The 27,161-nt window shown below is 38.9% G+C and overlaps 1 protein-coding gene across 2 annotated transcripts; it reads left to right on the top strand.

Moving 5' to 3' along the window:
* Positions 1-1,095: 1,095 nt before the first annotated feature.
* On the top strand, positions 1,096-25,893 carry LOC136865404 (uncharacterized). 2 transcript variants are annotated; one of them, XM_067142404.2, is made up of 4 exons: positions 1,096-1,273; positions 12,063-12,178; positions 16,104-16,208; positions 25,612-25,893. In XM_067142404.2, the coding sequence occupies exons 1-4, from the start codon at positions 1,228-1,230 to the stop codon at positions 25,720-25,722; spliced, it is 378 nt and encodes a 125-aa protein (XP_066998505.1). In that variant the 5' UTR covers positions 1,096-1,227; the 3' UTR covers positions 25,723-25,893. The 2 variants fall into 2 exon arrangements, with proteins under 2 accessions (XP_066998505.1, XP_066998506.1); XM_067142405.2 differs by lacking the exon at positions 1,096-1,273 and adding an exon at positions 2,400-2,488.
* Positions 25,894-27,161: the final 1,268 nt, after the last annotated feature.

Below are 27,161 nucleotides of genomic sequence, written 5' to 3'. Positions count from 1 at the left end.
GGAAGGAAGCGGCCGTGGCCGTAAGTTAGGTACTATCCTGGCATTTGCCTGGAGGAGAAGTGGGAAACTACGGAAAACCACTTTGAGGATGGCTGAGGTGGGAATCGAACCCACCTCTACTCAGTTGACCTCCTGAGGCTGAGTGGACCCCATTCCAGCCCTCGTACCACTTTTCAAATTTCGTGGCAGGGTCGGGAATCGAACCCGGACCTCCGGGGGTGACAGCTAATCACACTAACCACTACACCACAGAGGCGAACACAAATTTAATATTACGGGAAGAAAAAGAGAAATACGGTGAAACGCCGCTAAATATTTGCGTAACGGGCATAACATCGCTCACCAAACACCGGCTTCAATACGAATGTCAAAATATCAGAAGTGCTGAGGAAAAGATTGGGTCGCTGATAATTGGTGAAAGGACGATTAAACCCAAAGTTATTTATGACCGCAATCTCGATGCGCTTATCGGATACTCTGAGGCACAATTAAAGTAATCGGTAAGAAGTGACAAACCCGCTATCAGATTTATCTGCTTCTTTCGTGAATTATTTATTTCATTTAAGCATATTGTAAAAAATACGTTGTAGAAAATAAGTCAAACAATTGCTCTTGGTCTATCTTTGATCTCATATCTGTTTGCTGCCTTCTGAAATTACTAGTTTTAATGAATTTGTATAGTTTTTCATATTCGAACGTGCAATGAGCGGGCGTGACAGATCAGTAAAGAGAACTCTAGCGGCACTTGCCGGAAGTATCTCGAGGACGAGTCTAGTGTGCTGCATTTCCCGGCCTTGTGTATCTCGTAGGCAACGCTACAGTACGGCCTGTATAATACGAAGGCAGTGATCGTGCATAAGGGTGCGTTCTGTCCCTGAGGTGAGCTAACTCCTCTGAATGCCGCCACAAATGCGGTCACAGTGTATTCACAGTAGCTCTTTGGAACCGAAGTATCTCCTCAGCACGCATGCTCTCGGATGATCCCGTGATATCTCGATACTCCGGGATTTTATATTCCATTACTTACATACTGCATCCCCGACACGTTCTCTAGAGTTTTACAACTCCATGGGAAAACAGCTGAAATAGCTCTAGGAGGCGTAGACTAGTTATTTTGATTAAATCGATTCGTAATGTAAAATAATTAAGTGAAGAAATGTTATCTTGTAATATACAATTGCATTCAATGGTTTTCCGTAGAGTATATAACAGAGACAGATCAAAACAATGACGCTTGTTGGCATACTGAGCAGATTAAACCGCTACGATGCCCGTAAGTAATTATTGCTCTAAAACATGATAGCTCGGGTCAGGTTAGAATATTCTAGAAAGTCTCATCATATAAACAAACCTGTGTGCTACAATCTAAAATATTTTTGAAAAGTAGCTTCACACCCTTCACCTCACGAAGCAGTGTCGTAAATAATACTTTAGCCTATTACATCACGCTAATTCTATTGATTGTCTAGATCTCTTTCTGAAACCGTCATCCATACTTTTTATCTCGAAGATAGCCACTTATTTTTATTCTCTTGTATTCTTATGTGGAAAGCCTGGTTTTATTTTATTATTTACTTGGATCATGCTAAATAGTGTGCGTTGGTGATTGCTATTTTAAGATGATGATCCGCGAGATTGTTAGCTACTGAGGACAAAGTATACTTCGTGGATTATCTTTAAACTGAGACATAACTAAATTGTGCAGCCTACGACTAAACGAATCTCACATTCTGCTATTTTCACTACTGGTACAATCTGCTCTCTAACATTAGCTCTTAAAATGGAATACAGTTAAAAATGAGTTCGAAATAAGTTCGTAGTTATAACCCTGGATACCCAGCTCAAATGAGTCCTGCCTGGGTCGACCGTTTTTACTAACGCTAAGTTACATTTTTTCACCTTTTCTGTTCGACCGCCTTTGGTCAATTCCCTTCCGGTTACCCAGGGGTACAATAGTAGCTAGCATTGTAGCAAGAGTGTGGTTTCGAGGAAACTTGAAATTAGCAATATGGTATTTAACCGGCCAAACTCGTGCCAGCCGCCACGGTAACCACTCAGGTTGATAGCCCCAGCCAAAAAAAAAAAAAAAAATACAGTAGGAATCAAACTACTTTCAAAAACAAGTCCTAGCTGAGCCCAACATTAACTCCACGTTCATTGCTAAGGTTCACTTTTTCATATCTCCTACCAGACCTCGTACTTTTTTCCAGCATTTTGATCCCCCATTACTAAAGTTATTCAATGTTAAAAAACAGTACGGTACATCTCTTATGGACCTAAAAGAAGTGAACACACCCCCTCCTAGTTACCCGTAATTCCTCACGATTAAGGAATAACACAATATGCTTTATATCGTATTATGAAAGAAAAAGGCTGAGGCATGTTTTTGCCTGTGAGTTGCGTAATCCGTTATGTTGTGAATCGCCGGCAGTTTATCACTGTTGAAGAGAAGTCACCTACTTATTTGTGTGCGTGTTCTAATATTCTCGTATGTACAACAGTTGTTACTGAAGATTTTGATGCTGTGGCGTGCAGCGATACATCACTGCATGGCTTGTACAGACACAGAAATTTGCTATGATTTTTATCTGTGCTTGATTTTGGTATTTAGCTGTTATTTCTTGACACCTTTTTACCACTTTTTACACAAGCGCATTTAATTTTTACCATTCTTTTCGTGGGGCGACATGACGTCACAGTAGTACCCAGCGTTGCGTGGGAAAACTTATTAAATTCAATTAACAGCATCGCCCCCCGCCCCCGAGCTTTTAAAAATGACTTTTCTTTTTTCTGCCCCAATCTACCCTGAATACTGAGGTTTTGTATGTGCAGTAGTTTACCCACGTTGCTGTACAAACCAAAATGGGCCCCCTCTACAACCCCATTCCCTCGAGTTCCTAAAAATAATTTTCAGCTTAGTTTCTTCCCACTTTTATCTTGAAATTAAATATTGAGTTTCACCAATATATAGGCTATGCCACTGTCTTCGCATGATGCTGTTGAACAAAGCTGTTCGATATGGCAACCTTGCTGTCATAAGTGCAATACTGTTTCTTAACATGGTTTGTGAGGCCAAGGCGGTTTATCTTTTTCCCTTCGTCTAGGCTGTTTCCTACTTTGGTCGACAGTTATCCTTATTCTTACCTAGTTGAGTAGTTGAGCCCAATTTGGCAGGTTCAATCCTGGCTCAGTTTTGTGGTACTTGAAGGTGCTCCAATACTTCAGCCTCGTGTCGGTAGATTTATTTGCACGTAAAAATTCTCATGCGGGAAAATATTCTGGCACTTTGGCCTATCCAAAAACCGTAAAAGTAGTAAGTGGGAGGTAAAATCAAAAACATTATTTTTTATCCTCATTCTTCAAGTGGTTAGTAGCCTTACTCGTTATGTCTCTTCTTGATCGATGGTGAGGGAAGCTAATAAAGCCGCTTTATCGCCAAAAAATATTAAATGCCCGTCATCACATTTCTTTATGTTGCATCTTCAGTACCTCCGTATTCCTCCAATACTGACACACATTAAACTGCATATAAACATAACTGAGTGTTCTTTTGAAAGAAAGGGACTTGATTGTTGAGGAAAGTAGAAGAGAGGGAGGAGGGGAAGGAGAAGGTGGTAGTGTTTCACGTTGGTACCAACAACGTAAGGCAAGTCGATATAAGAACCAACATAGTTGGAGATGTGTGGGATCTGGTAAATGCAGCACGGGTGAAGTTTAAGAAAGCGGAGATTGTTATTAGTGGAATACTGTGTAGGAGGGATACTGACTGGAGGGTGATTGGGGATTTAAATGAGACTATGGAGTGGGTATGTGGGAAACTGGGAGTGAAATTTCTAGATCCTAATGGGTGGGTAGGAGATAGGGATCTGCGCTCGGATGGCCTTCATTTAAACCGCAGTGGTACGTATAAGTTAGGAAATTTGTTTGGAAAGGTAATAGGGAGGTACATTCAGGGAAACGGGATGGCCTAGGGAGCGGTGATAAGGGAACAGGGAACTGGAAATCAAGTAGGGATGACATAAAATTGTTAGTATTGAACTGTAGAAGTATTGTAAAGAAAGGAATAGAATTAAGTAATTTAATAGATATATATTTACCAGATATTGTAATAGGAGTTGAATCATGGCTGAGAAATGATATAATGGATGCAGAAATTTTCTCACCGCACTGGAGTGTGTATAGTAGAGACAGGATAGGAATGGTGGGAGGGGGAGTGTTCATTCTGGTGAAAGAAGAATTTGTAAGCTACGAAAAAGTTAAAGATGAGACACATGAAATTCTAGGTGTAAGGCTCATTTCTAAAGATAATAGGCAACTTGATATATTTGGAGTGTACAGATCGGGAAAGGGTAGCACTGACGCGGATTCGGAATTATTTGATAGGATAGTCAGCTATGTGGGAAATGACGTGGAAAGAAATGTGATTGTAGCAGGAGATCTGAATTTGCCAGACGTCAATTGGGAAGGAAATGCGAACGACAGGAAGCATGACCAACAAATGGCAAATAAGTTAATATGGGAAGGACAGCTGATTCAGAAAGTGATGGAACCAACCAGAGGGAAAAATATCCTGGATGTCGTGCTGATAAAACCAGATGAGCTCTATAGGGAAACTGAAGTAATAGATGGTATTAGTGATCATGAAGCTGTTTTTGTGGTAGTTAAAAATAAATGTGATAGAAAGGAAGGTCTTAAAAGTAGGACTGTTAGGCAGTACCATATGGCTGATAAAGCAGGCATGAGGCAGTTTCTAAAAAGTAACTATGATCGGTGGAAAACGGTAAATAAGAATGTAAACAGACTCTGAGATGGGTTTAAAGAAATTGTTGAGAAATGCGAAAACAGGTTTGTACCTTTAAGGGTGGTAAGGAATGGTAAAGACCCACCTTATTATAATAGAGAAATAAAGAGACTAAGAAGGAGGTGCAGACTGGAAAGAAATAGAGTTAGAAATGGCTGTGGAAGTAACGAGAAATTGAAGGAACTTACTAGAAAATTGAATCAAGCAAAGAAGGCAGCTAAGGATAACATGATGGCAAGCTTAATTGGCAGTCATACAAATTTTAGTGAAAAATGGAAGGGTATGTTTAGGTATTTTAAGGCAGAAACAGGTTCCAAGAAGGACATTCCAGGAATAATTAATGAACAAGGGGAGTGTGTATGTGAGGATATTCAAAAGGCAGAAGTATTCCGTCAGCAGTATGTAAAGATTGTTGGTTACAAGAATGATGTCGAGATAGAGGAGGAGACTAAGGCCAAAGAAGTAATAAAATATACATATGATAACAATGACATTTACAATAAGATACAAAAGTTGAAAACTAGAAAAGCAGCCGGAATTGATCAGATTTCTGCGGATATACTAAAGACAATGGGTTGGGATATAGTACCATATTTGAAGTACTTATTTGATTATTGTTTGGTCGGAGGAGCTATACCTGATGAATGGAGAGTTGCTATAGTAGTCCCTGTGTATAAAGGAAAGGGTGATAGACATAAAGCTGAAAATTACAGGCCAGTAAGTTTGACATGCATTGTATGTAAGCTTTGGGAAGGCATTCTTTCTGATTATATTAGACATGTTTGTGAAATTAATAACTGGTTCGATAGAAGGCAATTCGGTTTTAGGAAAGGTTATTCCACTGAAGCTCAACTTGTAGGATTCCAGCAAGATATAGCAGATATCTTGGATTCTGGAGGTCAAATGGACTGTATCGCGATTGACCTGTCTAAAGCATTTGATAGGGAGGATGATGGGAGACTACTGGCAAATATGAGTGCAATTGGACTAGACAAAATAGTGACTGAATGGGTTGCTATATTTCTAGAAAATAGATCTCAGAGAGTTAGAGTAGATGAAGCTTTGTCTGACCCTGTAATAGTTGAGAGGGGAGTTCCTCAGGGCAGTGTTATTGGACCTTTATGTTTTCTTATATACCGTATATATAAATGATATGAGTAAAGGAGTGGGATCGGAGGTAAGGCTTTTTGCGGATGATGTTATTCTCTATAGAGTGATAAATAAGTTACAAGATTGTGAGCAACTGCAACGTGACCTCGAAAATGTTGTGAGATGGACAGCAGGCAGTGGTATGTTGATGAATGGGGTTAAAAGTCAGGTTGTGAGTTTCACAAATAGGAAAAGCCCTCTCAGTTTTAATTACTGCGTTGATGGGGCGGAAGTTCCTTTTGGGGATCATTGTAAGTATCTAGGTGTTAATATAAGGAAAGATCTTCGTTGGGGTAATCACATAAATGGGATTGTAAATAAAGGGTACAGATCTCTGCACATGGTTATGAGGGTGTTTAGGGGTTGTAGTAAGGATGTAAAGGAGAGTGCATATAAGTCTCTGGTAAGACCCCAACTAGAGTATGGTTCCAGTGTATGGGACCCTCACCAGGATTACCTGATTCAAGAACTGGAAAAAATCCAAAGAAAAGCAGCTCGATTTTTTCTGGGTGATTTCCGACAAAAGAGTAGCGTTACAAAAATGTTGCAATGTTTGGGTTGGGAAGAATTGAGAGAAAGAAGAAGAGCTGCTCGACTAAGTGGTATGTTCCGAGCTGTCACTGGAGAGATGGCGTGGAATGATATTAGTAGACGAATAAGTTTGAATGGCGTTTATAAAAGTAGGAAAGATCACAATATGAAGATAAAGTTGGAATTCAAGAGGACAAACTGGGGCAAATATTCATTTATAGGAAGGGGAGTTAGGGATTGGAATAACTTACCAAGGGAGATGTTCAATAAATTTCCAATTTCTTTGAAATCATTTCGGAAAAGGCTAGGAAAGCAACTGATAGGGAATCTGCCACCTGGGCAACTGCCCTAAATGCAGATCAGTATTGATTGTATTGTATTGATTGTATTGATTGATTGTATTGTGCTCTTAATGTCAATTACAGTGTCCTCCCCTTATCGGCACCAAAATAAAAGTCGAAATTACGCTGAATCCTAGGAGCCCTCCATTAATATGCATTCATTCATAAATACATTCACGATATCCCTTGCCTATCGTAAGATGCGACTGAAAGGGAAGCTCCGAAGAGGCTCTGAACTTCGGATATGAGTTGGCGACCACGCACCTTAGCTGAGTCTGGTATTGCTTCCACTTACGTCCGCCAGGCTCCTCACTTCCATCTTTCCTATCTGACCTCCTTGTAGTGACAGGAATATCGAATGAAAACTACCCAATTATTATTCGGTAGTCGTCAACTACCGTTACAACCGATTGCTTCCATTTGCATTCGGTTTTTCATTCGGATCGCAAATTCCAATTCTTTCCACTTGTCAGCGCTGAAATCGGTCTCCTTCGCCATGGAGTAAAGTCTAGAGTTGATAGTAGACTCTCTATTATTTGGCACAAAACCCTTGACTGGCGCGAATTATGATGTAACCGAAATAAATGTTCGGATTTACTTCCCCCTGGCAGAAGTGAGCAAACTTGGTTCATTTATCATAAATGGATAGATATCTGACTCAAAGTTGTGTAGTGATAAATTAAATTTTAATATTGTGCACTTTATCAATAAACTAGCTGATGTACCCGTGCTTCGCTACGGGATTCTTTGTGGTTTTCCTAACTGAAGTCAACTTAGCCCATTACAAAAACGTCAGTAGGAAAGTAGCGAATAAAAGCAATTTTATCATATAAAATACTCGATCAAATGAAAGACTGCACATTTTCTCACTTTTAACGAAAAGTACTACGGTGCCGATCTAACCGTCCGAAGTTCCAGAGATGGAATGACCAGGCCACAGACAGCCGTGAACACTCCTCTGCCATTATTCCTTTAAATATGCACACTGCTCATTCCAATCAGTGCCTCAGAGTGCTATGATGAACCAGCTTGTTACATACCAGTAGCATCAGAAAATTATGAACCAGAGGAACACCATGCTAAAGAAGAAAGTTCTCTAACTCCCCAGCTACTTCCCGCCAACATTCAGGCAGGCTGCTATACTCGGTACGACCGGGCGACATGGCCGTGCGGTTAGTGGCGCCCCGCTGTGAGCTTGTATCCGGGAGGTAATGGGTTCGAACCTCACTGTCGACAGCCCTGAAGATGGCTTTCCGTATTCTCCCATTTTCACACCAGGCTTCCTTCCCACTCCTAGCCATTTCCTACCCCATCGTCACCATGTGTCCCATCTGTGTCGATGTGACGTAAAGCAAATTTTAATACATCGGTATACAGCATAAATCCGATCTATCGGAGATGAGTGGCAACAGAGACACAAATCACATCACAACAAACAAAGATCAATGTAATTTTGTCCGGCTCCATGGCTAAATGGTTAGCGTGCTGGCCTTTGGTCACAGGGGTCCCGATTTCGATTCCGGCAGGGTCGGGGATTTCAACCTTAATTGGTTAATTTCGCTGGCACGGGGCTGGGTGTAGGCCTATGTGTCGTCTTCATCATCATTTCATTCTCATCACGACGCGCAGGTCGCCTACGGGAGTCCATTCAAAAGACCTGCACCTGGCGAGCCGAACTTGTCCTCGGACACTCCCGGCACTAAAAGCCATACGCCATTTCATTTCAATGTAATGTTATTGTTGATCAATGTTATGAGCTTTCTGTATTGTAGGCCTTCACATTTAGTTTTCTTTCGACTCTGTAGTATTAGGACGTCTTACAAAACTAATGATAGCGTAGACTGTAGTTCCTTATTCCCCGATTTTACATACTGATTTTCATTAAATGCTGTTTACCCATTTTCTCGTGACTCGCCGCTGATATGGACTTAGCAACAAAAATCCAAATTCATGAATATATCTGTTATCATAGCCGGTACGGTAAAATGTTTAAGACATAAATGATCGGAAATTTAATACTATATAACTTTCGCTATGTAGTATTTGTCGATAGGACCATTAATAACACAAATATTTGATAATTAAATTTTACGCCTTCCCCTGAACTACCATTTCACTCAGCGTGAATAATATTATTTTCAGCCTAGATTGTAGCGACTTATTCCCCGACTTAGCATAGCGATTTTCATTAAGATAGGACAACTAATAACCTAAATGTTTGAGAATTAAAAGTTAGACCTTCCCCTAAACTACCACTTCTCTCAGAGTGAATAATATTATTCATGGCCTAAATTGTAGCGACTTATTCCCCGACTTCGGATGCCAATTTTCATTAAGGTAGAACCGACAATACCATAAATATGTGAGAATTAAATTTTAGGCCTTCCCATAAACTACCATTTCTCTCAGTGTGAATAAGATTATTTACGGCTTAGATTGTAGCGACTTAATCCCGGACTTAAGATACCAATTTTCATTAAATTTTCATACATACAGACAGACAGACAGACAGACAGACAGACAAAAAATACGGAAAATTAAAAAGTGTATTTCCTTCTTACTATGGACACGACCGATACAGAAATACCATCCTTTTAAAATTCTGAGCAATGTACAGACAAAACTCTTATATATATATATATATATATATATATATATAGATAATCACAGAGGGGGTTTCTCTTCTGACTATAGGCCTCCCAGCCTATCAGACAGACTGTTTTTTCCCCCACCAGTGTAGCGAGAACAGTGACTTTTTCGCCTCATCGGCAATTCCTCGGAAACAGATGAGTAGGGGGGCATATTTTTCGCCCCGGGGCTCCCATTCACTGGCCATCAACAAAAAAAAAAAAAAAAAAAAAAATAGATAATCACGTTATAGATTTTATAATACTGGTACTCTACGAACTAACCATGAACCTCTAATGATTGAACATTTAGTTTAAATAAATGGAATTATTTTTACAATTAATGAATGCAGTATTACTTGATCCTAGAAAATTATGTTGTCTTTTCATTTTGTTTAGTTTGCTGTATTCACATTACTTTAATGTGGAGTTTCATTAAAACAAGATGTACGGTAAACATAACCTTCATCTGAAATTTCCCAACATTAGTTATTTTTTGAACAGACGATAACTTGTGGTTAGGGAAACAAAAACGCTTTTTATTTAAAATGAAACCTAATGACCACAATTAATTTAACATTAAAACAGAAGGTAAACAACTCAAGATGCCAAGAAATTCAAATGTCTAGGAAGCATGATATCAGCAACAGGCTTCATTGAAGAGGAACTTACCAGCAGGATTCAAGCTGGAGGAACATTCTATAGAGTTGTCCGAGACCTAATATGGAACCCAAAAGTACCATTGAAATGCAAGCGAGCAATTTATCTGACTTATTACATGCCAATTTTGACATATGGGAGCGAGACCTGGACCATGAGGAAAAAGGATGAAGCGAGGATTTAGGCAGCTGAAATGAAATTTGCCTGAGCGGTGGTTGGCAAAACAAGACAAGATAAAATTTGTAATAAGAACATCAGGGACATGGCTCAGATTGGCAGAATGCAGGATAATATAGCTCTGTGTAGACTCAAATGGTATGGTCCCATCCTGATCACATACCCAGAAAAAGGTATGATCTGCAGTTAAAATATTCAAGACCAAAAAGGCAGCCAAGAATGTGATGTACAGACCTGATGAAAAACGACATTCAGCAACGAGGAGGGGACTGGGACAACATTGAAGAGGGAGAAAAGTACAAAGACAGAAGTTGTTGGAGGGGCTTCATTCGCTGACCCATCATATAGATGGAACGACGTGGGATATGTATGTATGTATGTATGTACTCTTTAGTCGGAAATCACCCAGAACAAATTAGGCTGCTTTTCTTTGGATTGTTTCTATTTCTCGAATCAAGTAATTCTGGTGAGGGACCCATACACTGGAACCATACTCCAGTTGGGGTCTTACGAGAGACTTATATGCCTTCTCCTTTACATCTTTACTACAACCCCTAAATACCCTAATAACCATGTACAGAGATCTGTACCCATTATTTACATTTCCATTTATGTGATTACCCCAATGAAGATCTTTACTTTAGTAATACCTAGGTATTTACAGTGATCCCCATAAGGAACTTTCAACTCATCAATGCAGTAATTGAAACTGAGAGGACTTTTCCTATTAGTGAAACTCACAACCTAACTTTTAACCCCATTTATCATAAAATCATTGCCTGTTGTCCATCTCACAACATTATCAAGATCATTTTGCAGTTGCTCACAATGTTGTAACTTATTTATTACTCTATACAGTATAACATCATCCACAAAAATCCTTATCTCTGATTCCAGTTCTTTACTCATATCATTTATTTATATAAGAAAATGAAGTCCAATAATACTGCCTTGAAGAATTCCTCTCTTAATGATTACTGGATCAGATAAATCTTCACCTACTCTAATTCTCAGAGTTCTATTTTCTACACAAATGGGACACGTCAGCCTATGACGATACTGTGTGACAACCTTTATTGTATTTTTGTTGATGGTGAACAATTTTCTTGTGAATGAGTGTATATAGCACAGAAAGATATTTAAAGGGAACATATACACATCTAACTCCATACTCTCTTTTAATGTTCAGGCGCACTATAGCAGGTCAAATGCTAGTCGAATATACCCTCAGGTCATGCTGCGTGTTCACTCAGCTTAGCTTTGGGGCTTTTATGCTCACACTACTACTGTACTAAAGCTTTATTGTGTGTCTTGTATCTATGAATGAGGGAGGGACATGTATGCCCCCTAGTGGTACTTCTGTACAAGCAGTCAGCATTAAACACAAATGGGACACATCAGCCTATGACGATATTGTGTGACAACCTTCGTTGTATTTGTGTTCATGGTAAATAATTTTCTTGTGAAAGTGTATACAGCACAGAAAGATAGGAATGAAAAAGAGAACATATTCACATTTCTATCTTTCTATATATTATATCAATTGTTTTTTCCTTTCTATTCCTACTACTATTACTTCAATTATATCTACTTTATCTACTTGCTCACTTTTAGATGTGGAATAACATATACAATTCCTCAAAAAATAAGTCTACTATACCACTATTCCTTACTCAATGCCAGTACTTGCCATTTTATACCAGCATTTCTACATCTCCTGGCCTAGTCTTTCTCTGATGAATCTTGTTGAACTGACATGAGATCTATTTGTTTCAGTGATACTACTGTTTGCATACATGAGTGCTTGCATTGCACTCCGGGATATTGTTCCTCGAGAAGTTATCTTTGCACTTGGACTGATGGTCGTTGAATTGATTGCTCAAATTCTTCAGGTAAACCTCTTCTATTTATGGCAATAAAACGAATGGACTATAGATGGATTTTGAGGAATCCTACAAGTTTAGCTTCACTGGAATAACCTTCCCTAAACCTGAACTGCCTTCTATCAAAGCAGTTAGTAATTTTGCAAATGTGTTTAATATAACCAGAAATAATGCTTTCCCAGAGCTTACAAACAACAGATGTCAAGCTGACTTGGCCTGTATTTATCCTAAACCCCCTTCTTATTTTTAATGTAAATTGAAACATATAAGAAAAATACACTGATCAGCCAGAATATTATGACCACCTACCTAATAGCCGGTATGTCCACCTTTGGCATGGATAACAGCAGTGACACATCTTGGCATGGAAGAAATGAGGCCTTGGTAGGTCACTGGAGGGAGTTGGCACACATCTGCACATACAAGTCGCCTAATTCCTGGAAATTCCAGGGAGGGTGGCGATGGGCTCTGACGCCACTTTTAATCACATCCCAGATGTGTTAGATCGGGTTAAGATCTGGCGAGTTGGGGGCCAGCACATCAATTGCAAATCACCATTGTGTTCCTCAAACCACTCCATCACACTCCTGGCCTTGTGACATGGCGCATTATCTTCTTGAAAAATGCCACTGCCATTGGGAAATATGATCATTATGAAGGGGTGTACGTGGTCTGCAACCAGTGTATGTTACTTTTCAGCCATCATGGTGCCCTGCACGAGCTCCACTGGATCCATGGAAGCCCATGTGAATGTTCCCCAGAGCATAACTGAACCACTGCCAGCTTGTCTCCCTCCCACAGTACAGGTGTCAAGGAGCTGTTGCCCTGCAAGATGACGGATCTGCACCCTCCCATCGGCATGATGAAGAAGGTATCAGGATTCATCAGACCATGCAATGCTCTGCCACTGCACCAACAACCAGTGGCAATGGCGAAGTGCCCATTTCTGTCGTAGTTGCTGATGTCATGGTAATTAACAATGGCACATGCATGGGTCATCGAATGTGGAAGGTCATCCTCAGGAGTGTTCGATGCACTGTGTGTTCAGACACACTTGTACTCTGACCAGCATTCAAGTCTGATGTTAGTTTTGCCACTGTCCATGTTGGCTAAATAATTTTTGTTTTATTTTTTACTACATTTTCAAATTTTTTAATAGTGTATATATATTCATCTGGGCAAGGTACTGGTCATCCTCACCAGTTGTATCCCCCGACCCAGAGTCTGAAGCTCCAGGACACAGCACTTGAGGCGGTAGAGGTGGGATCCCTTGCTGAGTCTGAGGGAAAAACCAACCCTGGAGGGTAAGCAGATTAAGAAAGAGAGAAAGAAAGAGAAAGAAAGAAAGAAAGAAAGAAAGAAAGAAAGAAAGAAAGAAAGAATATATATTCATTTTGTTTCCACTTAGTTTGCTCAGAGAGGATGTTGACTAGTTGCACTTCCCCTTAATACAAAAATCACCACCACTACCAAACAGCACCTGCCACTGTCAAGGGGTCCACAGACCCTCTTTCATAACCAACAGCATTAGTTTAACAAAGTCTATGGAATCTTTTGTTTCCACAGCTTGCATTATCCTTTCCATTCATTCTTCAAAGGCTTGGTATTCATTACCTTAAAATGACAATCATCACAACCATCACATGATGAGATAGTTGTTATTATTAGCAGTGATGGTGTAAAGGATTAGAATACATGGATACTAGATCAGTGACCCCCTAATGATAAAGCAAGCAAGGAGGCCTCCAATTATGGTAGATCATTTTAATCCTGAGAAGCTGAGAAGCAGAAACAAGCTCATCAGAGGCCAAGAAGAGATGGATGCAGAGAGCCTATATATTTAAAGATGTAGAGATTGTCCATGTCTTTTGTGTTTTTATGTTTGTCTTAGGCTTCTCTTTCTATTGCTCCATCTTCCCATACTGAGTTGTCACTGTGTTCTTCCTACTATGTGTTTGTTTTCCTATTCCTACTCTCCATATGTGACTCAATCCTGAGACTGTAATACATGGGACTGGTAGCTGGAAAATCCTATTCAAGATCTATTCCTTTCCATTTTGTTAATCCAAAATGCACTGTTTTTGTGTCTTAAATAATTTTGAATAACAAACTTGCAATGAAGTCTCTGAACTACTGACATGTGATATGACAATGAATGACATACCATTCATACATGATCATAAACTATGCAAATGAACTAAGCATCTCAGCAATAGGCCTACTCTTTACACTGATAGCAACCAGAGAAAGAAGAAGTGATCCTAACCCATAGAGAAAGAATGAAAGCCTTATTACAAAAAGGAAAATAAGAGCTAAGAGGAGCAGAGAGGAGAAGAAAGAAAGAAAGAAAGAAAGAAATCTCCTATTCTCGAATTATCTTAGCGAGGCATTTTTTCTACTAATGAATCATAGCAATTTATTGCTGCTTCAGCTTGTTCTGGAAGTCTTTTCCAAATATCAAACCGAAGCAAACCCCATGGCACTACAGTCCTTGAAGGGCCTTGGCCTACCAAGCGACCACTGCTCAGCCCAAAGGCCTGCATTTCCAAATACAAAGTTTTTAAATATTACAGTATCTGTTTGTCAGTTTTATCATAGCATCTGCATTAAAGTGTACAGCCAAATTTAATTTGGGAATATTACACAAGATAAACTTGTCAACCTTGCTTTACTTCCTCAGAAGTATACTAAGACAGGAATTGTCTTGTATGACCCAACATCAATAGAATCATCTAACATGTCTACTCTTCTAAGCCATGACATATATATATATATATATATATATATACCAACCAGTACCAAAATAATTTGTAAGTTATTTGGTAATGTGATGATAAGAATACATCCTATACATTTGCCAGCATGGTTGTGGAACAGTAGTGAATGCAAGATGGGGAGGAGAGGTGGCCAGGTTTATATTCTCCCCCCCACTGAATGTTTCAGCTATATTTTAAAATCAAAACATAAAACAATATATAATAAATAGTAATTTAATCTCTTTGTTAGCTTCATACATTCAAAGAAACACTTGCAAACAGAAATAATAATAATAATAATAATAATAATAATAATAATAATAATAATAATAATAATAATAATAATAATAATAATAATAATAATAATAATAAATTTAAAAAAACATTTGGACGAAAGTCAGCATATGCCACTGCAGTGGAAAAGTCTGCAGTTGTTATTATTATACAATCTTCCTGCAACAGCTGCAGGTTGCCCAAAGACAAAGAGTACCTTCACAACAATAATGGATGTGGATACAATAGATAATGTGTTCGTATGATGTTAAATGCAGGCAGTCGAGTGAGGCATGTCAAACATTTATTTGAGGTCCGCAAGCATGGTTCTTGAAGATCATGATGGACTTCTTGAGTGTGGTAATGGCGATGTTATAGATAAAATCTCTATTTAGCCCAAAGGTATTGCAGAAGTTGACAAAAAATGCAGGTATTGTTCCTCGAGCACCTAACATCAAGCCGATTACAGAAATGGACTACTGTCAGTGTTGAGAATCAAACATTGAATTTCTGAGCTTTGCAGTTTTTTCACTTTGTACTTTACGACAATAGGTACAAAAAAGGTATTGCCACACCTAAGTGTTATTCAATATGCATTATAATGAGATTCCAGTACTTTTTACACCATAAAAGTATGACATGATTGTACTGTAAACATAATCCAGAGGAAGCATAGCTAACATGGCTTTATTGTTGGAATCGAGCCACATATGTTACACTGGTGTAGGAAACACTCTAGTGGGCTAGAAAAGATCAGAAATTTTCTTGTGACTCTCTTTCTAGTGGACTGAAATAAGGAGTTCCTTGATCAAGTTCCTTGCATTTTCTAAGAGAAACGAAGAAGGAAGTATGCTATTTAGTGAGCTCAAGGCTAGTGCAAAACTGAGAATCTTATCTTATTGTAGGTATGGTGTTGTGCTGAGGCATGTGAGGCTGTTCACCAATATGCTGTTGACCTACAGAACCATGCCCTGGCTTGCAAGAAGGAAGCGAGGCTTATTGAGGACTGTGTGAGTTAAAATGATGTATTTTCCATGTTTTTTTAAATGGTAGCATGGAAACGGAATGCTGTAACATAGTTTTAATCATTTATTATTCTGCGTTTATAGGTTTCTATATATAATACGCAGCACTGAAAATTATACTCTTATGGGATTGTTGTAAGTAGTGTACAATAATTGCAAGGTAATGTTCATCATTTGAAAACAGATCAGAAAACATTCTCTGGAAATGACTACACAGTGCCTTACAAAACTTTAGTTCAAAAAGTTGACCAATGCATTCTACACTGAGCGGCACGAAAAACACAACACTTCAATTTCTTTCAAAACTGAAATTTATTTTAAATTTGACACTACTTGATGATAGAATATTATGGTATGGTCCCATCTAAGTGTCTAACAATGAAAAGAAAAGATGATTGTAAACAAATTGAACAAATTAAGCAAGAGATACAAATTTTAAGGAAATATTGAGTAAGCTCTGTTTTGATGTTATACACTTCACACTTTCACTCGACAAACCTTGGAAATGATCTCGGGGACCTCTGTTCAAATCTTCATAAGCATGGATTGCCACCTTTTGCACCAACGACGGCATTCAACCTTTCAGGCATGCTCCTGATTGATGCGGTAATGTCCTGTTAAGGAATCATCTCCCATTCTTCCAGGAGGGCATTCCATATGACCTGTAGGGTCTCTGGTCCCAAATGTGCTCAATAAGATTCAAATCAGGGCTTTGGACAGGCTGAAACCTTGCACGAATCCCTGCTTCATCCAAGAACTCTTGCACAATTCTTGCAACATGTGGGTGTGCATTGTCGTGCATTAGTGTAAAATCATCACCAATGTCCGGCTCCATGGCTAAATGGTTAGTGTGCTGGCCTTTGGTCACAGGGGTCCTGGGTTCAATTCCCGGAAGGGTCAGGAATTTTAACCATCATTGGTTAATTTCCCTGACACGGTGGCTGGGTGTATGTGTTGTCTTCAGCATCATTTCATCCACATCACGACGTGCAGGTCGCCTACAGGTGTCAAATCAAAAGACCTGCACCTGGCGAGCCGAACCCATCCTGGGATCTCCCGGCACAAAAAGCCATATGCTATTTCATTTTTCATCACCAATAAATGAAAGGCATAACATGCTCCGCAAGGATTTCCTCCACATACTGATGTACGGCTGAAACCTTGCACGAATCCCTGCTTTATCCAAGAACTCTTGCACAATTCTCGCAACATGTGGGTGTGCATTGACATGCATTAGTGTAAAATCATCACCAATGAATGGAACGAAAGGCACAACATGCTCCACAAGGATTTCCTCCACATATCATTTGCGGTAAGACTCGCATTCTCCACAAAGACCAAATCCGTCCTTGTAGCTGTTTTGATTCCTGCACACACCATCACAGAACCACCCTGAAAAGGCATCATGAATGAGAATATGCAAGGGGAATACCTTTCCCCTGGCCTTCTCCAGACTCTCTCTATTCCATCAGGTGATCAGAGGCCAAATCGCAACTCGTTGGTGAACAACACTTGATCCCATTGTTGTACTGTCCAAACAAGATGTTCCCTTGTGAAACGTAGTCAAGCTGTGCGATGCTCTCTGGTGAGTTCCCGATGTGTAGCATATCTTTTGGACTTAAAATTGGCTTCTTCAAGTTTTCCTTGAATGGTTCTCTCACTAACATTGACCCCTCGAACTTGGTGGAGTTGATTTCGTGTTTCAATGGCAGTGGTGTGATGGTTGTGGAGAACATGAAGTTGTAAGAAGTGGTCATCTCTCTCTGATGTTGCTCTTCTCAGGCCTGATCCTGGTCTCCTTGCAAAGCCTCCAGTTTCCCTGAACCTTTGTACGGTTCTGTAAACATAATGCAACATAATGCATGCTGCGACCATCTTCTACCAAAGCAACGGCTTTCGCAGCTTGTTCTGGACTTAATGGCATGTTTACTCCAGAAAGCTGATTAAGACAGTCACAGAAAGATCCTACATGCATGTGTGATTGAAAGTGGAACAATTAAAGGTACAACAATAAGCATTACAAGAGTGGGAAAACATTACTGGCTCACATCCAGCAATGTGTTTTCCAGGTTGCATGGGAAAAAACAATTGAGGCTAGTGCAATAAACAATCAACACTTCATTGTTTACTCCCAAAGCAATGCCAATAACATACCCCATCTTAAAAAATTGGTTGAAGTGCTTCACTTTGATTAATTAGGTAGTTACACAATAATTACACATCATTTATTGGGTGTTGCGTTTTTCGTGCCGCTCAGTGTATTCAGTCACATAAAGTAAGCTGCCTCACTGGATCAGTGGTAGTGTGTGCAACTGATGATCTCAAGTTCACAAGTTCGATCCCATCCAAGGTTGATGATTTCTGAAAGGTGGTCAAAAATCTTGGCAGATTAAAGATCTCTGGTGGCACACTCAGTCTCACTCGGTAACCTTCAGTTGACAGATGCGGGGCTGCCACATCAGTCTCTTTTCAAACAGAGTCCCAGAAACCTCCAAATATATATCACTGGTAGGACATTATTCCAAGCAAAGCCCTGGATCTTGGTGCACAGAACTGATATCAGTAGAAGTTTACAACTGAAGTTTTTATTGCTGAAAAATGAAAACCATGTTGTTGGATCCATCTGCCAACTTAGTTACTGTAATAGCTTGATGCAGCTGTCTGTCAGCGATTGCCATCCTTTCTCAGCCAGGCAAAATCCAGTGCAAAATGAAATGCCTAAGCCTAAGACCAAAGTTTTTGTGATATCTTTATCCTATTCAATAGAATATGGAGTGAAGGAGCGTTTCCATCTCAGTGGCATGAGGGAGTTCCCACACCACAACTCAAGCCAAAATATTCAAAGTTTCTGGATAGCTATAGACCAATCGGCCTAATGAATGGCCTCTATAGACTCCATTTTCAAGCTGCTCGAAAGGATGGTGAACCAAAAACTTGCATGGATCTTGGAGGAGGAAGGTCTCCTGACTAACTGCCACATGGTTTTCACTCTCATCAATCTGCTACTGATCATCTAGTTGGACTGGAGTGTGTCATTCAGGAGACCTTTCAACCTCAAGAAAGGTGGGTCTCTTGAAAGTGCATTTCAATTTCATAGGATGAAATTCCCAGTCTGAAAATTCAGGTTCTTTATATTCATTCTTGTTATTTCTTTCTACACAAAAATCTTTAAATTAGTTTATCATCCCAGTGTGACAGCAGATTCATTAGTTGAAGTCTCACACTTCTCTAAGGTGCTGGCTAGTACATTGTTAAAATACCACTGAAAGCTTCCTCTGAAGTAAAATTCAGAGACAGAATTTTGAAAAGCTAAGCCAGTCACATCTAACAATAGGAGATATTTATAAAGTAGAGCATATTTTAATGAGAGAGAAAAGTGTGTAGAGCAGAAGCATCCAAACTGCCAGACAGCATGATAGTGCATAAAATTCCAGCAGTTAGTCCAACTCTTCCTGTTTCTACTTTGCTCAACTCATATTTGTTCTGTGGCCACAGAAGGTGTGGAGGCCATGCGAGGACAACACATTGGCTTCCTTAGTTAAGAGCTAAAATAGGTACTTTAGTCATTATGTTTGTACCATTAGTGCACTGCCTTATAACCAGAAAGCACTTTGTGTAAACAGGGTGAAAATTCGAGACATGATGGATGTTGTCTGCACTACAAACTTCCTTAGGTCTCAAGACTCAATCATTATCAGTTCAAAAAATGCCTCACATCTATGGATATGGAACAATGCAATGTGTCCTGCCATTATGGGGTCTGATGGTTGAGCTGAGGAGCAATCTTAAAATGACTTTTCCACTAGAGAGAACAAAAAGTCACCCCAGTTCCCTCAATTTATTGATGAAAAATAGAAAACATCTGATTATAGAGATGTTTGATAAAATTAAGAGGTTCAAGAGATAACTACTGCTGTGGGGAAAGCAGCTGGGAAGAGGAGATACAGCACATTTCCTAGACTTTGATTCAGTTCATGAAGGAGCAAAACTTTGTTTTGAAATAGGAATTTTACACACAGTTTAACCCAGTGGCAGTGCTTTTAAATCTCCCAATGGTGCTATCATGTCGCCCAATAGGCCTTGTGATTTTCCTTTGCACATTTAATTGGAAAACAATTCATATCTTTGGTCATTTCTGTAGTATTTTATTGAAACTAAAACTACAGTGTTTGTGAATCTATGTACTTAGAAAGTTGCAGACTACTGTATATATATCAATATTTGAGGTATTATAGTTATATAGGGTAGGCCAGACTCAATTAGGCAGCTTTAGGTAGCTTTTTGTCAATAGATGGCAGCATTATACGGTATGCTGCAAATGAGATCAATACTCTGCCTACTCTGCGTGCATTGAGGAAACATCGTGGCAAGAAAATGGTTGACAACTGAGCAGCATGTAAAATGTGTGTGCCTCTTCTCAATTACTAACAATGAATCAGAAGTCCAGCACAAAGATGTTGGAAGAGTTTAGACCACCAGCAGTCCAGGGACAGATTCACCCAAATAAACAAACAGTTTGACGAAACTGCCAGTGCTTTGAGTCCCAAACATCCTGGTCTGCTGAGAACTGTCCGAACTGCTGACACACAAGCACATGTTGCTGTGGAAATGGAATCATCCCCTCAGAAATCAAAATCTACCCACCGTTTGTTGGCCCTACTGGACATATCAAGGAGTAGTTTGCGGAGAGTTTTGTGTGACAAGAAGCTGACGTCATACCATCTATGGCTTACTCATGTTCTTAACAAGGACAGCTTTGACAGGCCGAGTTTGCTGAGTTGATGCTGACCAAGTTTCAGGAGAATGCTGACCTTATTCAGAATATTTTCTGGACTGATGAGGCCAAATTTCAAACACCAGGATTGGTCAACAGACACAATTGCGTGTTTTGGCGGCCAGAGAACCCCAGTGCCACCGGTCCCCACGAGTAATGGCGTGGGGCAATGTGACGCTCAAAGGACTGTTTGGCCCGTTCTTCCGTGGAGGTGGCATTGCGGGGGAAACCTATCTAAAGTTGCTGAGGCATAGTGTCATCCCAGAACTTCAGAGAGAACAGAACTTTGATGAACTGCAGTGGCAGCAACATTGTTCAGGTGTTCTTGCATGAAGTTTTTCCTCAACACTGGATTGGCTGTCGAGGGCCTGTGGAGTGGCCAGGCCGATCACCTGACATATCCTCACCCGACTTTTTCCACAGGGGTTACCTCAAAGATAAAACTGTACACTAATCCCATTGACAGTGTGCAGCATCTGCGTGAAGTGATTGTTCAGGAGTTCAATAATGTTCCGGTTAATATGTGTAGAAAGGTGTGCAGAAATGTTACTTTGAGTCTGCAAGCCTCTTCTGACTTAGACAGTTCCAAGGTTGACCACCATCTTGAAAATATATTTCGGTTGTTCCGTATTGACTTGACAGTAAAGAAAAATATGTAATTAGTTCACCTTGGTCAATACAATAAATGTGTCTTAAAATAAATTTAAATAAAACATGAAACTGATAGACTGATAAGCAAGTCAGCTGATTGATCATGGCAAGAGACGGGAAAGAGGAAATCACAGGAGGGAGAACTTTTATGAAATGACAGGATGAGTTGTGATTCTACGTTTTATCAAGAAGGATTATTAATGTCTCAAAAAGAATGTTAGTTTGTTTAGTAATTTCATTTAAAAAGAAAACAGGGTTAATCCTTTGATCTAAATGCATAAAAATGCTTTCATAGATAAGAGTGTTAAGTAATTTGCCCTTATTTTATCTACAGAGAATTAATTAATCATTGTCACTGGATGTGGATTGATGATGGAAATCTGACAAATGTTCATTCAAAGCTGAAAATCTATTGTGCTATTTAGCATTAACAAGTTCCTGATAAAGGATATTGAAATTTCTACCAGTTTGGCCAATGTAACTTGAAGTGCAGTTTTGACACTTGAGTTTGTAAACACCTGAATTGGAATATACCAGGTGGTTCACCAGCCCCCTTTTTTTTTTTTGAGATAGGTAACCCAATTAACACGTACATCATAGTCACCCAAAAAAAACATTAGTACCTGCTCCTTTATGGCCTTAGCCCAACCACATCGTTTATATAATGCTCGCAAATATGGTAGAACTCATTAATGGCAGTGTTATTTCTTAAACTATAATGAATGTGGAAAACAATCACAACTGGGAATAAGACTATCTTACGTTTGGACAGGAAGTGTCTATAAGAACTACAACGTGCAACCAAAACATTGAGGCTTGTGGTAGCTAAGGTGGCTAAACCACACAACCCTGCTGTTACATCAGCGAAGCTGTGTGGTAGTAGGTTCAAATCACAGGCTGGTACACATTATTTTTCAATTAACGCCATTTACAGTGACTGTAACATGGCTGCATATTATCCTGTTCCAAAGAGTGAATTTTTATTTGGTCCTGAGAAGGGTCGTTTTTATCCAATGTTATGTAACCAGGCTGGACTATGACGTGATGGTCTGTAGATAGAAAGTAGGGTGCCCTACATATTCAGAGTAACAAGTGGTCGAAATGTTGACTACTTTACAGTGTTCATTTAACTTTTTACTATTACGGAGCACGTGGCATACGTTTTTATCCAACCTTTCTTTCTTTCTCTACTAATTTGATAGTATTATGGGTACCTGTGTTATTTCAAGGTGCAATAAATCATGTTTGCAGAATGGTCTTTAGTATTTGGTGCGTCAGTGTGCATAGTAGTTTCTCCTTTGCTAGGTCCATGGATCAATTTACAGTGATAATAATAATGGCGTATGGCCTCCGGAGAGGCCTGGTGCAGGTCTTTTTCTAGTAGACGGCCTATTAGGCGACCTGCATGTCTGTGAAGATGAGGGCCCTACCTAGGATGATTTGTAATGTTGAATACGCCACATACACCCAGCCCCGAGCCATTGGAATTAACCAATTAAGGTTAAAATCCCCGACCCGGCCGGGAATCGAACCCGGGACCCTCTGAAACGAAGGCCAGTACGCTGACCATTCAGCCAACGAGTCGGACATTTACAGTGATGAAACAGGTAGGGGAGAGCCTTATTGACCAAGAGAAGAAATTTCAAGTTATTTGGTGTTCATGAAACTAAATTATAAGGATCTTTAGGTTATACGCCTTATTTGGGTTGCCTATTTCCGAAAAAATAAGGGGCTGGTGAACCACCCGATATATTATTATTTGGTACTGTATGTGTGCTGTAAAAGATGTTGGAGTTAGTATTTTGAATTTTGAAAGCTATAGTAAAATTTTGCATTTTAAATAGGTTGATATCTGGAAAATGTGTTTATTACATTATAATTATAGATGAAAGTGAGGTACTTCTTTCTCCTTTTTGGTTCCTTAGTAAGGAAAGTGGAGGGTTTATTTTTTAGTTTATGAATTATTTTGCAACACATTGCTTATCATAACCATTATTAAGTGCTATGTTTTTGAAATTACTGGTTGGCAGAAGATTAATGCTATTTTCAGTTTAAATTAAGTTACAGAACAAACTAACGTTCTTTTTGAGACATTAATAATCTGTCTCAATAAAACATAAAGTCACAACTTGTTCCATCAATTTATAAAAGTTCTCCCTCCCATGATTTCCTCTCGCCCCCACTGCCAAGGTCAAAGAGCTGGCCTGTTTGGCAGTCTACCAGTTTCATATTTTGGTATGTTTTTTGTTTTCCATATTGACAACATATTTAATTTCATTTTTTTCTTATTGTCAATTTCTGAAGACTTCTTTACAGGACAATAATTTTGATGCTATCTTGCATATCGACACCTAATATCAGGACTTCAAGAATGAGTACTTGCAAATGCTTACCAGGCTCAGAAGTTGTGAATCATTATCTAAATCTAAAAATCAAACTTACTGCAATAGGCAAAAACATTGCCTTCTTGAAAAACTGTTTAGCTAATAATTTAATCCCACAATATTTATTGTCCATTCAAACGAAAAATTGTGATGCTTCATGGGAAAACAAGTCTAACTAAAAACTAATGAAATATGGATCAAATATGGAATCGAATTTTTATATCCTCTTCAAACCCAATGTCCACATATAAAGACAAATACATTTTATTCTCTGATTTTATTTTGAGTTCTCAAAGAATGTTTTTTAGATTACGTTCTCAAAGCATTTCTTCATGATCTCACTGACCATTAATATTCTGTAATCTTGTTAATGGCCTTTGAACTGGCCTGAAAAGAGAGTAGTGACAATGTCCTGTGCAATTTCTGGTATTTATCACGTACATGAAAAATGGAGTTGCAGGGAATTACAAAAGAATATCATTTAACCCAATTTCCTAGGAAAAACAAATATTATGCTTAAACGGATGCAGTTCAACTCTTGAACTGAGTACTTGCTCATTATCCGAAATAACTCTACATCCATAACATGTGGTAGGCATTATCTGCTGGATGACAATTTGTCATCCATGGGGAAGAGCTCAAGCCCACTTCTAAATTATTTGTTAATTTTTTTTCCATGTTGGTTGCAGACATTCCACATACCTTGCAGTTGGTGCTTGTAGAACTACAGAGCAATACCAAGCTGAAAGATGGGTTCAAAAACTCTCCTACTTTGCAGGAGTTTTATGGCAAATGCCCTGAATAAGAGTATCCAAGACTCCATAACCAGGTGGTATATGTGCTATCCATGTTAGTTCTACTTGCATCTGCAAGTCTTTGTTTTTGCTTTAAAGCTGATCAAGCCCAGGTTGACCCAGGTTGCAAGGATCTCTCACACATGGCAACTTACGCCACTGACAATTTCACGGATCCGTGTTTCCTATAGGCTATAGAACAAATAATAAGTAGAATATATTGGCAATAAAGTACTGTACAGAACACTCTAGTGAATATACTGCATGTAAATAAACACAAAATGTAAGCATCCACTAAAAAAAGACTTGTTATGAAATTCATTTGCTTCCGGTACGTAATACTCCCGTCACCATATAGGTATTGTATTTTTTTAAACTTCAGTATTTAGTGCAATACTCAAAATAGATAATGAAAGTAAATTTATAATCGTGAGTCTTCCACAAAATGTGACCATATTTAATGCCGCTAAGTCGTTCTCCCCATTGCTGCTCTACCTGCAGTGCCAGATAACTGCAAGTGGCTTGTTGGAGGCTCGGCATGCTGCAGTACTTATTGGCATCTGGTGTACCGGAATAGTGGAGCTGCCATGCAAAGTCTGAAGAGGCCTGGTGTAGAGTATATGCTCATCACCAGATAAGATAAGATAAGATAAGATAAGATAAGATAAGATAAGATAAGATAAGATAAGATAAGAGTCCCAAAAAACCTGTTTCCTTTATATTTTCAAAAAAAATGATCTCATTGACATTTCCTTATGCTGTTCTTTTCTTGTTTCTTATTTCAGGTAGAAAATATACATAAGACTCGTAAAGCCTGCGAAGATATGCTCAGTGTAACAGGCAATGCTCTCGTGATGATGGATCATGCTGAAGTACACTATACAAGGAGGAAATGATGTGTTCATTGTCCACTTAAATTGTAAAACATTTGTCTGGTAACTGTTTATATCTCCTGCATATGTTATTTCATATCTTAGAACAGAGAGGGGGAAAAAAAACTTCTTTCAAATATATGACTGATTTGAAGTGAACAACATGTGCTGTCATTTCTCAACTTTCTGCTTTAGTGGAGGGGAAAAAAGTTCTCCACTCTGAAGAATAAGAATATTCATCCACAGTTTAAAAAAAAAAAAAAAATGATAGTACCACTCTGATGCAGGAGCAAGCTTGTCATATGCCTTTTATTGTACAAGACTTTGCTTGATGAAGCAGATTCAAAGCCCTACTTCCTTCAAAGTTATCGAAAATCAATTCTTTTAAGTAAACTAAAAAGCGGACATTTTTATCAGTTTTCATCAATATAGAAATAGTGATAAAAATGTTCCAATTAATAAGCAATTTATATTAATTAGTACTGGAGCAGTTTACTGTATCAAAGAGTAAGAAATATCATGGCAATTGTACCTCTTATGGGGGGGAAGTAATTTACTTATTGGAAGATCAATGATTTACACAGTAGAGAGAGGAACTCTATCTCCACTGTGCTCTGAGTAATACTATGACCATGTGATGAGAAGTTGTTTGAGACAGGGGTGCGGGGAGGAGTTGATTCTGGTTGGCTCTTGTGCATGTGTGCCATGCCTTGTTGAGGTTAATTCCTGAGCAGTACTAAACTTTTTAATATGCTTTCTTTCATAGCAGAATGTAACTACATTACTATACTGAGGTGTGTCTTTGCTGTGTACGTTGGCATGAGGCAGTCATGCCCAACGCTTTACTGTCTACATAAGCACTCAGTATTTTACACCAATTGTAAGGACCTAATCATCCTACCAGAAAAAACATTTTCTCCCTAACGTCTATCAGTCTTTCTGCAAAAACTTCCCTGCTGACAACTTTTTGAGGCATAAAGAAATTGGCAAGCATGGTGAAAATTTTTAATCTTGGCACACACCCTTGTTCATCATCATTTCATCATTTAAGTTAATACATGTCCACATGTATTATTTTGCGTGATACAGTAAGTATGTCTATACCTTTAGAGTTGCCATATTCCAAATATTACAAAAATCTGTTGAGAAATGTAAGAAGTGGAATATTTTTAAAATGTGTGTGGATCTGATTCACTACAATACTGCACAGTTCATCATTACTAATATTTTAGCACTGTGTAGAATTACTGTATGTGCCATATCTACAAACTGCTGACTTCTCTTGATGCAGACATTGTATATGGGTTTTTACTAATAGTTCTAGGTCTTATTAATCCGATTAGTGATTTTCAACATCATCCTATTCAAAAGTATATAACACCTTTAGGAATATTTGTATGCAGCATACAGTATCCAGATAACCTCAGCCTTGTGGATGGGGTTAAACCCAGAAGTACTGAGTG

Source organism: Anabrus simplex, chromosome 1 (genome assembly GCF_040414725.1).
Source record: "Anabrus simplex isolate iqAnaSimp1 chromosome 1, ASM4041472v1, whole genome shotgun sequence".
NCBI classification, from domain to species: Eukaryota; Metazoa; Arthropoda; class Insecta; order Orthoptera; family Tettigoniidae; genus Anabrus; species Anabrus simplex.
This window is presented reverse-complemented; position numbering and strand designations above follow the sequence as displayed.